Below are 12,438 nucleotides of genomic sequence, written 5' to 3' on the forward strand. Positions count from 1 at the left end.
GTAATAACAATGAACAGAGCAAGATATGTACCGATACAGCAGTGAGGGCAGAGGAATCGCATAACACACGCGCCTTCACCGACTCTCCCACGCTCCCACGCTTGGGCGCCCGGAAGTGACGTCAGCATGGTATATGAATAACCTGGCTAGAGCTTCCCCCTACTGCCGGGGAAACTTAACCCTATCACAGCTAAACCAGGACAAGGTGAACAGCAACCCTACTTACTAGTCCTTTCAAGCCACTAGTCCTTTCAAGTCCTTTCACATCACTGCATCACCTACTAAGTCAATTAGCTTTTTTTTTTTTTTTTTTTACTTTAACAGAAGAGCACAATTAAGCACTGGTCATTCTTGACTGCAAAGTCCTCTTCAGGCCATTCTCCATGGAGCATAGCACTGACCTTTTCTGAGCTTGCAAGTCTCAGATTATTACTTGTTTCCCTACATTGATGTGGGACTTCTCTAGTTCTTCTGACATCAGCAGCACTAGCCTGTTCCAGTATCGTTATCTGACTTGTCTGAAATTTCATCTCTGCTACAATCCCAATTTTGTGTGAGCTAGAGGCATTACATTTGACAGCCTTGTTACATGGTACCTCTATCCACTGGTGGTTAACCTGTGATATTTCCACAGAGGACAGAATTCCAGAATGTGTTTATGATGAGATAAGCCTTGGTATAAGTTGTCTGAATTCCTGTCAGGACTGTCTTTAAAATGGACAAATTCTCTCACAGTTACCCTTTAATACTAAGTTCTTAGGTAAAACAGAGATAAGTTATACAGTGTTTACAGGGCTATTACCACACAAGACTCAACTCTCCTACACATTAAACCTTCAATTTCATTTCCTGCCACTCACCTTTGGTGTAATAAAGAAGTACTGTGATGTGCTCTCTTTAGAAACAGTTTTCACAACCATTTCAAAAACTCTTCTCTCATTCACTGGATCCATTCCCTAACAGAAAAAAAGAAAAGAAGTCTGTTCTCTTCACTGTCATAAGCACCTGTAGAGTAAGCGGTTATATACCACATCATTGATCCTCACCTGATTTATTTCATCTACGACCCTGAAAGGACATCTGTTGAGTTCCTGCAGAGCCATCAGGTACAACATAGTGGAAACACTTTTCTCACCTCCACTCTGATGATATGGATTCAATTCATGAAGTTCAGTGCCACTGTGGAATTTGACTCTAATGCGAATCCCATACTTGTCATACTCCTCCTATAAAAGTCAGCACATGTTAAACTCTGTTTCTCTGTACTGCGGCTTATTTGATAATGACATGCAAATTAAAGGAAATTTATGTCAAGTGTTCTATAAGGGTCTATGAACTACTCAGGTTCAACTTGATATCAATATATTAACTCTGTTTCATATATTTTCCTTAACTCTGATTTATTCTTGTTGGACAGATAATTTTTCACTACCACTCCCTCCCTGTGACCATTTCTGAATCCCTGGTAACAAAGACTTCATACATATTAAGAACATCGACAAGAAGAAAAACATTCTTGTCTAGAAAAAGCAGCAAGCAATGCCCCTACAAATTCCATTCATCAGAAAAAATGCATTAGGGTACATGCATAGGTGTGGGGATAACAAATGTGGTTCAAAAGAAGGCCCATGCAAGGAAATACATTCATGATTTAAAAAAAAAAAAAAAAAAAAAAAAGTAGTTGTCTTTGGAGTAATCACTAGTATTTCTGAAGTTCAGGTAAACTCAGTGCAAGAATGGGAATGCAATCCCCAGTGCAGAAAGCCCATACTGATTGCTTACTGTCTGGTCTACGTAAGATGCAATCTTTATATGCACCTATCAAGTTAATGAAGCTACAGGGAAGGTTCAGAAGTTTCAGGAATATGAGTTCCAAGAGGTCTATCCTTATTCACTGTGGAAGCGTAAATCCTGCACTTGGAGGTGACTGACTCATGTTCTTTTAATAACACAGTTGTAACGCTTAGGGTAAAAGAAAGGAGTGGAGGTGATTCTGGATGGTTACTTGCAGAATACTTCTAGATTCAGAAAAGACATCTGTGGCAAAGAGACAATGAGGAGCCTGTCCCATAGAAGCTGGCACATGCCGGTTTGGTTCACACTGCCACGTGCAATGGTCCTCAAAAGGCATATGAATCTGGGTGACCTGGCAGAGCAGAGTCCCATTGTAGGGCTGGCTTTTATAAAGCACAACAAGGCCTAAAAGCCACCATGAAGTAAATAAGCCTTAAAGTCTTAAAACTGCCTTAAGGAATGTCAACTCTGTAGGAACAATTTTCATCATCTTTGCTACCTTTAGGTCTTGCTTTGGAATGAGTAATGTACATACCAGATAGCATCTAACATTGGAGAGGTTCTATCAAATCCTCTCAGATCAGCTAATCTGTTAAATAAGAAGAACAAGCCATCTTTTGGTGCTCCTGGTGTTTTATTACCCCTGCAGGCAGACAAACATCCTCAGCACTGGAAAGTTAAGGTCTTGTACTGGTATTTACCACAAACTCCGGTTCTTCTGGTATACCAGTAGTACAGAAACATGGAACTCTAAGTCCTTGAGGCTGAGGCAAATGCATACACACTTTAGGACAGAATGAATGTGACCTGACATAGTTATAAACTCATGTTTTCTAAGTGCCAACTTTTTCCAGTTTTGAAGACAGGTCACCTTTCTCACCTTTGATGTCTTCCCTGTTGGCAAGAGGCTGGCACTTCCAAAGACAAACTGAAGACCTGCCTTGAGAAGGAGTGCTTATGATCATAACAGACACACTGGAACAAAGCAATGCTTAATGCAACTAAAACTACTTGCAAGCTGATTTTGCTTAGCATTTAATTCTCCCCCACTATGGAAGAAATTTCTTCTTTGGCACTTAATGCCAAATGCTATCAATGCTATCAGAAGAACAATCAGCTTCTTGGATTTGCAGATTGGAGTCTGATAGCCATGCCTGATAATCAGGAGCCTAGGAAGGAAAATCATGGGGCATGCTTTCAAAACAAATGAATGCTGCTGCACTGACCTTTCTGGAGGTGATATTTTGCTAAGGGGAGCTAATAAGACGTTCTCCTAATCAGAGAAGATAACAGCACCATAGCATAGACGAACTTTTTCCATTTTAGTAGGATTTAGTGCTTAATCGTCACGATCAAACTCAACAAACCCACAGTCTGGCTTGCTTATGACGAGGAACACTTAGCACAGTGGAGTGACAAAATATCCTTAAGTTCACAATTCAGTTTGTGTTTCTTGTCTAACAGATACTTGCAGAGCTTTTGCTATATTGTTTGGAAAGTGATGAGGCTGTAGGACATCAAGAACACAATGACTTCATGTAAGGAGAAACAAAAAACAGGACCTAAGGCCTCCAGGCCCACCGTACTTTCAGATGCATTGGCACAGACTTGGGAAAAGTGTACAAGACACAGGCTCGCAAAGCCTCCAGTGAAAAAGATCTTCCCTCCAGCACAGCCACAATGGCTTCAGAAAGCTAGGCCTCTGTTGTCAGACTACTGGGAATGCCAGTTCATACAAAACTGACGGATATTCCAGGACCTGTTAAGATTGATGCTCGAAACTCCCTGTGGGGAATCGAGGAAGGGGAGGGTTATCACTGCTAGCACTCTGAATTCTGGTTACCAAGTGTCCTGGTTTTGGCTCCCCACTTCTCTTGGGCTGAGAGGGAGCCCAGCTAGAGGGCCGGGCCAATCGATCACTGGAGCATTCTGTACCATGTGACACCATGCTCAGTCTATAGGCAGACGTTGGCTCTCTCTCACATGTCGTCTTCAGTTTCTGGGTCAGTGTGGCAGGATTTTCTGCTGCGGTCAGACCGCTGCTGTGGGGGGACGGGCTGTGTACCAGTCGCCGCGTTCGGTAAGCCACTGCTGCATTTTACCTGTTTTGGACTTACTACTGTTACTGGTTTTGCTACTATTGGTAAATTTTTTTTTATTCAGCCTACGAATTTCTTCTTTTGTCCCTCCCCTATTTCACTGGGGAGCGGGGAGGTGAACGGCCAGCCACGTGGCGATTGGCTGCCGGCTCAGTTCAAACCACAACAGTTTTTGGCGCCCAACATGGGGCACAGAGGTTTTTTTGATATAACAACAAAACGGGTAAAAATGTTGATTGCTTGGCTCCTTAAGATTTCGTCACCTCATTTGCAATATGTATTTCCCATGCTGTTGCTCACAGTTCGTGAGAGTTGGGTTAAGATTTTGTTTTTGATGTAGAGCAGCAGACAAAGAGGGAGAGATGAAGAGGGACCAACAGTGGAAGAACTGGCTTGCCGACTACGACAATATGAAAAAAGTCTCTTCTCCCCTCATTGCAGTTGTGGAGAAATTATCTCAAGAATTCCAGCAATTTAAAGAGGACATGTCCTACTCCCCATCTGCACAGACTAGAATCTCAGCTATTAGGAGCAGTCGTTTCCCTACTCAAGAGAACCGGTACACACCACAGGGGAAGCTGTGGCATTGCCTGCGTGACTATGGAGAAGACATGAAGAAATGGGATGGAAAACCTACCTACCTCCTAGAAGAGCAGGTATGTGAGCTGGAAGCAAGAACAACTACAAAACAGAGTTCTTTTAGGAGAAATGCAGCTCCGGTTTCCAGTAATCAAGTGCCCAAACAGAGCAGAAGGGTCGACTTTGCTCATGATCCTATGAGAAGAACCTCTGACTTGTATTCACAAGAAGTGAGTTATCAAGATGAGTGTGATGGTTTAATCCCTGTTGGGGTCTGAGACCACGTGGCCGCTGCCCCTCCCCCACAAAGGGAGTGAAATACAAAGCCCCGGGGCTGAGATAAGGAAAGGTTTAATACAACAGAGCAACAGCAACACAACAAACAATAACAATAAGAATAACAGTGATAACAATGAACAGAGCAAAGTATATACCGATACAGCAGTGAGAGAACCGGCTGCGCCAACCCACGCGATCACCGATTCTTCCCGCGCTTGCGCCAGGAGGTGAGGTCAGCATGATATATGAATAACTCGGCTAGAGCTCCCCCCCCCACTGCTGGGGAAGCTTAACCCTATCCTGGCTAAACCAGGACAATGACGCTGAAACCCGTGCACACCACACTAACCCATTTGTCATTAGTGGGTATTATGACCAACATTAGAGGGGCCCTGCCTCCAGCCAGGCGGAGGACAGGGACAACCGAGTTTACTGGACTGTGTGGATTCGATGGCCTGGCACATCTGACCCCCAGCAGTATAAGGCTCTAGTGGACAGTGGTGCTCAATGCACCCTAATGCCATTAAATTTTAAAGAGGCAGAATCCATTTGTATTTCAGGAGTGACAGGGGGTCTCAACAGTTGACTGTATTGGAGGCCAAGGTGAGCCTAAGTGGAAGAGAGTGGGAAAAACACCCCATTGTGACTGGCCCAGACGCTCCATGTATTCTTGGCATAGATTATCTCAGGAGAGGGTATTTTAAGGACCCAAAAGGGTATTGCTGAGCTTTTGGTATAGCTGCCTTGGAAACAGAAGGAATTAAACAGCTGTCTGTGTTACCTGGTCTCTCAGAGGATCCTTCTGCTGTGGGATTGCTGAGGGTTGAAGAACAACGGGTGCCAACTGCCACTACAACAGTGCACCGACGGCAATACCACACCAATTGAGACTCTGTAATCCCTACCCATAAACTGATTTGTCAGCTAGAGAGCCAAGGAGTCATCAGCAAGACGCGCTCCCCCTTTAACAGCCCCATATGGCCAGTGCGAAAGTCTAATGGAGAGTGGAGATTGACAGTGGACTACTGTGGCCTGAATGAAGTGATGCCACCGCTGAGTGCTGCCGTGCCAGGCATGTGAGAACTTCAATATGAACTAGAGTCGAAGGCAGCCAAGTGGTACGCCACGATTTATATTGCCAACGCATTTTTCTCCATTCCTCTGGCAGCAGAATGCAGGACAGAGTTTGCTTTTACCTGGAGGGGTGTCCAGTACACCTGGAATCGACTGCCCCAGGGGTGGAAACACAGCCCCACCATTTGCCATACACTGATCCAGACTGCACTGGAACAGGGTGAAGCCCCAGAACATTTACAGTACATTGATGACATCATTATATAGGGTAATACAGCAGAAGAAGTTTTTGAGAAAGGGGAGAAAATAATCCAAATCCTTCTGAGAGCTGGTTTTGCCATAAAGCAGGGTAAGGTCAAGGGACCTGCAGAAGAGATCCAGTTTTTAGGAGTAAAATGGCAAGATGGACATCGTCAGATTCCAATGGAGGTGATTAATAAAATAGCAGCTATGTCCCCACCAACTAACAGAAAGGAAACACAAGCTTTCTTGGGTGTTGTGGGTTTCTGGAGACTGCACATTCCAAATTACATTCAGATTGTAAGTCCTCTTTATCAAGTGACCCAGAAAAAGAATGGTTTTGTATGGGGACCAGAGCAACGACAAGCTTTTGATCTAATTAAACAGGAAATAGTTCATGCAGTAGCCCTCGTGCCAGTTCGGACAGGGCAAGATGTTAAAAATGTGCTCTACGCTGCAGCTGGGAAGAATGGCCCTACCTGGAGTCTCTGGCAGAGAGCACCAGGGGAGACTTGGGGTCGACCCCTGGGGTTTTGAAGTCGGGGTTACGGAGGATCAGAAGACTGCTATACTCCAACTGAAAAGGAGATACTGGAAGCATATGAAGGGGTCTGAGCTGCTTCAGAGGTGATCAGGACTGAAGCACAGCTCCTCCTGGCTCCCCAACTGCCAGTGCTGGGCCAGGTGTTCAAAGGGAGTGTCCCCTCTACACACCATGCAACTGATGCCACGTGGAGTAAATGGGTAAACGGGCTCGAACAGGGAGCCCCAGCCATCTGGGAATATTGGAAGTGATCACAAACTGACCAGAAGGCAAAGATTTTGGAATGGTGCCAGAGGAAGAGGTAACGTGTGCTGAAGAGGCCTCACCATATAATAAACTACCGGATAATGAGAGGCGATATGCCCTGTTTACTGACGGGTCCTGTCACATTGCGGGAAAACATCGAAGATGGAATGCAGCTGTGTGGAGCCCCACACGATAGGTTTCTGAAGCTGCTGAAGGAGAAGGTGAATCGAATCAGTTCGCAGAGGTGGAAGCCATCCAGTTGGCCTTGGGATATCACTGAGCGAGAAAAGTGGCCAGTGCTCTACCTCTATACTGACTCATGGATGGTGGCAAATGCACTGTGGGGGTGGTTACAGCAGTGGAAATGGAGCAACTGGCAGCACAGAGGCAAACCCGTCTGGGCTGCTGAATTATGGCAAGATTGCTGCTCAGGTAGAGAACGGGGTTGTGAAAGTACGCCATGTAGATGCTCATGTACCCAAGAGGCGGGCCACTGAAGAACATCAGAACAACCAACAGGCGGATCAGGCTGCCAAGATCAAGGTGGCTCAAGTAGATTTGGACTGGCAACATAAGGGTGAACAATTTATGGCTCGCTGGGCCCATGACTCCTCGGGCCGTCAGGGAAGAGATGCAACATATAGATGGGCTCATGACCATGGGATGGACTTAACCATGGATGTTATTGCACAGGTAATCCATTAACATGAGACATGTGCTACGATCAAGCAAGCCAAACGGTTAAAGCCCACTTGGTATGGAGGCCGATGGTCAAAATATGGGGAGGCCTGGCAGATTGATTATATCACGCTCCCACAAACTCAGCATGGCAAACACGATGTGCTTACAATGGTGGAAGCAGCCACCGGATGGTTGGAAACATGTCGTGTCCCATGCCACTGCCCAGAACACCATTGTAGGCCTTGAGGAGAAAGTCTTATGGTGGCATGGCATGCCAGAAAGAACTGAGTCAGATAATAGGACACATTTCCAAAACAGCCTCATAGACGCCTGGGCCAAAGAACATGGTATTGAATGGATATATCACATTCCCTACCATGCACCAGTCTCTGGGAAAATTGAGTAGTACAACAGGTTGTTAAAAACTACACTGAGAGCAATGGGTGGTGGAACTTCCAAACACTGGGACGTGCATTTAGCAAAAGCCACCTGGTTAGTCAATACCACAGGATCTGCCAAGCAAGCTGGCCCTGCTCAATCAAACCCCCTACATACTGTGGATGGGGATAAAGCCCCCATAGTGCACATTAGGAATATGCTGGGGAAGACTGTCTGGGTTACTCCAGCATTGGGTAAAGGTAAACCCATGCGTGGGATTACTTTTGCCCAAGGACCTGGGTGCACTTGGTGGGTGATGCAGAAGGATGGAGAAATCCGATGCGTGCCTCAAGGAGATTTGATTTTAGGTAAAAATAGCCAATGAATCGAACTATCAAGTAACTGTCAAATGCCTTGCAACATTCCCCTGCCACATTCAAAGACTCCTGCTCCACTGACTGAGCCAACTCCACCTGACTCCTCCAGCCTTAAAGACTGTCATGATAGATGGGACCCAATGTTATGGACTAAATGAACTCAGTAGACGTTTTGGAAGGATGGCCCATGGACTAAGGGACTGATATCTGTGAGACCCAGGAAACGGGGTGGTGATTCCTTAGGATGTATTTGGAAACTGAGCATAACGTAAGTGGTATGGAATAAGAGGCGGAGACTGTCCTGGTTTTGGCCAGGATAGAGCTAACTTTCCTTGGGCTGAGAGGGAGCCCAGCTAGAGGGCCGGGCCAATCGATCATTGGAGCATTCTGTACCATGTGACACCATGCTCAGTCTATAGGCGGACGTGGGCTCTCTCTCACGCGCCATCTTCAGTTTATGGGTCAGTGTGGCGGGATTTTCTGGTGTGGTCAGACTGCTGCTGTGGGGGGACGGGCTGTGTACCGGACGCCGCGCTTGGTAAGCCACTGCTGCATTTTACCCATTTTGGACTTACTACTGTTACCGTTGGTTTTGCTACTATTAGCAATTTTTTTTTTTATTCAACCTACGAATTTCTTCTTTTGTCCCTTCCCTATTTCACCAGGGAGGGCGGAGGTGAATGGCTGGCCACGTGGCGACTGGCTGCCGGCTGAGTTCAAACCACAACACCAAGAGCTACCAAGTTTACTGAGGTTTTTGCTAGAATGTCAAGGAAGAACCTAGTGAAGTGTTTCACCACCAGTAAGTACTATCACCAAGGACATCGTCAGATCCCAAGGTTCCTGCAGGGCATGCTAACAGAGGCTTGAACTTCAGTGTCACAGAAATATTTCTAACAAAGATAATTCTGTCTCAAGCACCTCTCCTTTGATTTTTACAGGTCAGGGCAAAAGAGTCTCCCACAGAGAAGAAGGGTAAGGAATCCAAGCTCTAGAACAGATAATCCACCTCTCTATTATAGGCATTGACCCCTCGAGGAAAAAGTTTTAGTCATTGGCACAGTATCACCAGCCCTCATAAACTATCTGTGACAGCTCTGCAAAAGAAAAGCAAGACCTTCCAAAGAAGGTATTCCTTTGCTTTTAAACTGCTTTACTGTTTTTCTGTGTACTCTCTCCCAATTTACTTTTAAGATAAAACATAGTATTTGTGTAATACAGATCTGACTCTGCCAGTAACTATCAAAAGAACTGAAGAACTATGTTTTAATGTCCTGCTGTTTCATAATACTAGTTTCTATGTAAACATTTTTATGCAGTTTATGTAAAGAGCCTTGTCAGTCACTATTCTGCCCCAGTAATAACTACCACTTCAAATATTTTAAGAAAAGCAGCTTGAGTAGAACAGCAAAAAAGTGTTTGTCGACTTTCACTATTGTGGAGTCTATGCATTACATATGAAAGTCTTAAAATCATCATTACAGGTATCAATCTAAAACAAAATACCCAATTTCTCTTCAGCCCACTGCACTGAATATTCCTCCACAAGGTACTACTGATGCTTTAAACTCTTCATCAGAGATAACCTCTGCCTATAAATGTTACCGAGGGCATAAGAGGCTGGGCCAAATGACTGCTACTTCCAAAACAGACAATATGGCAGCAGACTTGAGTAGAAACTACATGTAGAAGCAAATCAATGCAACACTTAATAATAGTAGATTTAGCCACTAGATAGCACAAATAGCGAAAAATGTAGAATTAAATCACTAACCTAATCAATCTGAGTTACAGCTGAAGTAAATACAATGCTTCTAACCAAGCCCTGTAAGTTGCAAGAAGCTTCCAAAAGTCAGTGAGCTGAAGTCCTATGCATCTGGGCATTTTCCTTTAATCAGACTTAAAAGTCAGTTCTAGCACAAAAAAGTGTGTTCATCAGTAAAAGTTCTTTTTTTTTTTTAAATAACATCTTTCCTACAATCCAAATGACAATTTGTTATTTTTGTCTAGCATTATACAAGCAAAAGATGATGCATGAAAATGTTACTCTTCCATACGAAAAATAAATCATACCTCATTTTCCACATGAAGATCAACTTCACCAACACACTGCATAGAACTAAAGAAGTTACTGAACTTCACATTAATTTGCCCAATCAGCTTTTTCAAAGGGTTTAGCCACCTTTCTTTGACCTAGAAGTAGACATTTTCATGTAAAATCACTTTTAAAAAACTAATTTTCCTTTACAGATAGCATTTAAATTAAAAAATATAATTAGAGAAGGTAAATCTCAGTTTATACTCAAGATAACTTGGTAGTTACCCTTTACTTCTGTACATACATTCTATTCTAATGAAGACATACTGATACAGAAGTGATAATTTCAGCTATTACCTGTGAAATCTTTTGCTTATAGTCATTCAATTCATTTTTCTTTTCCTCTAGATATTCCTTCAACTGCTGTATTTCTTGTGTCTGCTTATTGTATTCTTCAACCTGTCAGAATAAAAAAAACAAGCAGTCAACAAAATGTTTGCCAATTCTAACCCTGCCTGTAAAAATATCACACTGCACTGATTCTTTTCAAACACAATTATATAGATTATTGCACTGCACACTGAACAAGATACATTTCCAGCTTCAAAGCAAAGTAACTGTAAAGTGTTGCTTATTTCAGGTTACTGCAACTTTTTTTTTTTTTTACAAAAAGGCACCGAACACACTGTTCTTTTGGAAGAACCTACTTAAAATTCTAATAGATGCAGAATCTGGCATTTACAGCACATTGTTCCTCCTGTCTAGCTTATTATACTAAGAGATCTAGCACAGAGTGGGAAGCAAGTACAATACGGGTGGCAGGGAGAGGAAGGGAGGGAAGAAGGAAAGCAGTGAACATACTGAAACATTCAGGCCAGTGAAACAGGAGGCCCTGGTTTTCTCTTCATACAGAAAAGCATCAATTTCCTCCAATGTGGACGGAAGAGACTGAAAAGCCTACAAGAGAAAGGATGCACGTGTTACACAGCAATGCTAATGAAACACTCAAGTTTGCTAAAAAGAAATCGAATAAGCCATAAAATACTCGATTACTTTTAATCAGGATGTCACATATTCAAAATTCAACACAGCAAAAATCCCTCAAACTATTCTGGACAGAGAAAGGCTAGAAGTGCTACTACATAACAAAGATACACAATAAATTGCTCCTTAGTTGTCTGCCTTGTGTAGGTACACATGCTCACAGACTTGGTATAAGCCAGGGGCTATGCTAGTTAAGCTGTGCAAATACTTCTAGAGGCTCCAGGTAAGTAGCTGGGCCCAGATTTCAGTTCGTGTTGCTTCATTAGAGCAAGAAGCTAGAAAAATATGGCCTCTAATTATTTCTGTGAACACAAGACTATGGATTTTAATTGAAGTTTCAGATCAGATTTTCTCTCCCTGTGCACAGAACAAAGCAATAGGCCAAGGATATCCCAGCACTATTTAAAGGTGCTTTAAGTGACAATGTATGAGTCATCGCTAACAGAAGTACACATGATCCTTTACAGGTAGCCTTCTAATATAAAATATGTAATATTCTTTGCTGGAGAAGTTAGAAGGGTGTACATCATCCAAAATTTAAGGGATATATGGAGATTTGTTTGTGTACGTACAGTTTGGAATTCCATAGGAAGCTGTTGATCCAGACTCATTTTGCAAACGTGTCGAGCTTTTTTCAGCAATTCCTTGCACTTCTCAGCAAGAACTTGCTTCCTATCATCCAGTTCATTAAATTTTTCCTGTTGGAAAATACATTAAAGATATTAAAATACATATTTTTTTTACTTTATTATAAATTTCCAGAGGTGACACTAGCATACTGGCAACAAAGAACAGCAGATCAGAGAATGTAGGTGAAATCAGACTGTTTAAAGGTTGAAAATCTTTTTCAATACACAGTATTCATTCTGCCTCTTTGCTTTAAGTCAAGAGATGCCAAGGTAAACTGATCAAAAGCATATTCTTGTAATATAGCTAAATTTATTTTCTGTCAACTAGACAAGTGTGCATGTAGATTCAAAATATATCTCAAAATAGACTACAAGAAATTCCCTATAAGCCAAAACACAACTACTGAGCTCCTTATTTTTTTATTAGCTCCCATTT

The 12,438-nt window shown here is 43.1% G+C and overlaps 1 protein-coding gene across 6 annotated transcripts in view; it reads right to left on the bottom strand.

Moving 5' to 3' along the window:
* Nucleotides 1–12,438, bottom strand: part of SMC5 (structural maintenance of chromosomes 5) — a 75,840-nt gene that overhangs the window by 17,158 nt on the left and 46,244 nt on the right. For all 6 annotated transcript variants that reach the window (XM_074856471.1, XM_074856470.1, XM_074856469.1 and 3 more), the window contains 6 exons: nucleotides 11,946–12,071; nucleotides 11,191–11,286; nucleotides 10,687–10,788; nucleotides 10,365–10,484; nucleotides 1,047–1,226; nucleotides 861–956 (listed from right to left, as the gene is read on the bottom strand). In XM_074856471.1, the coding sequence (XP_074712572.1) occupies nucleotides 861–956; nucleotides 1,047–1,226; nucleotides 10,365–10,484; nucleotides 10,687–10,788; nucleotides 11,191–11,286; nucleotides 11,946–12,071 (720 nt within the window). The remainder of the gene's footprint in view (nucleotides 1–860; nucleotides 957–1,046; nucleotides 1,227–10,364; nucleotides 10,485–10,686; nucleotides 10,789–11,190; nucleotides 11,287–11,945; nucleotides 12,072–12,438) is intronic.

Source organism: Strix uralensis, chromosome Z, assembly GCF_047716275.1.
Source record: "Strix uralensis isolate ZFMK-TIS-50842 chromosome Z, bStrUra1, whole genome shotgun sequence".
Classification (NCBI taxonomy): domain Eukaryota; kingdom Metazoa; phylum Chordata; class Aves; order Strigiformes; family Strigidae; genus Strix; species Strix uralensis.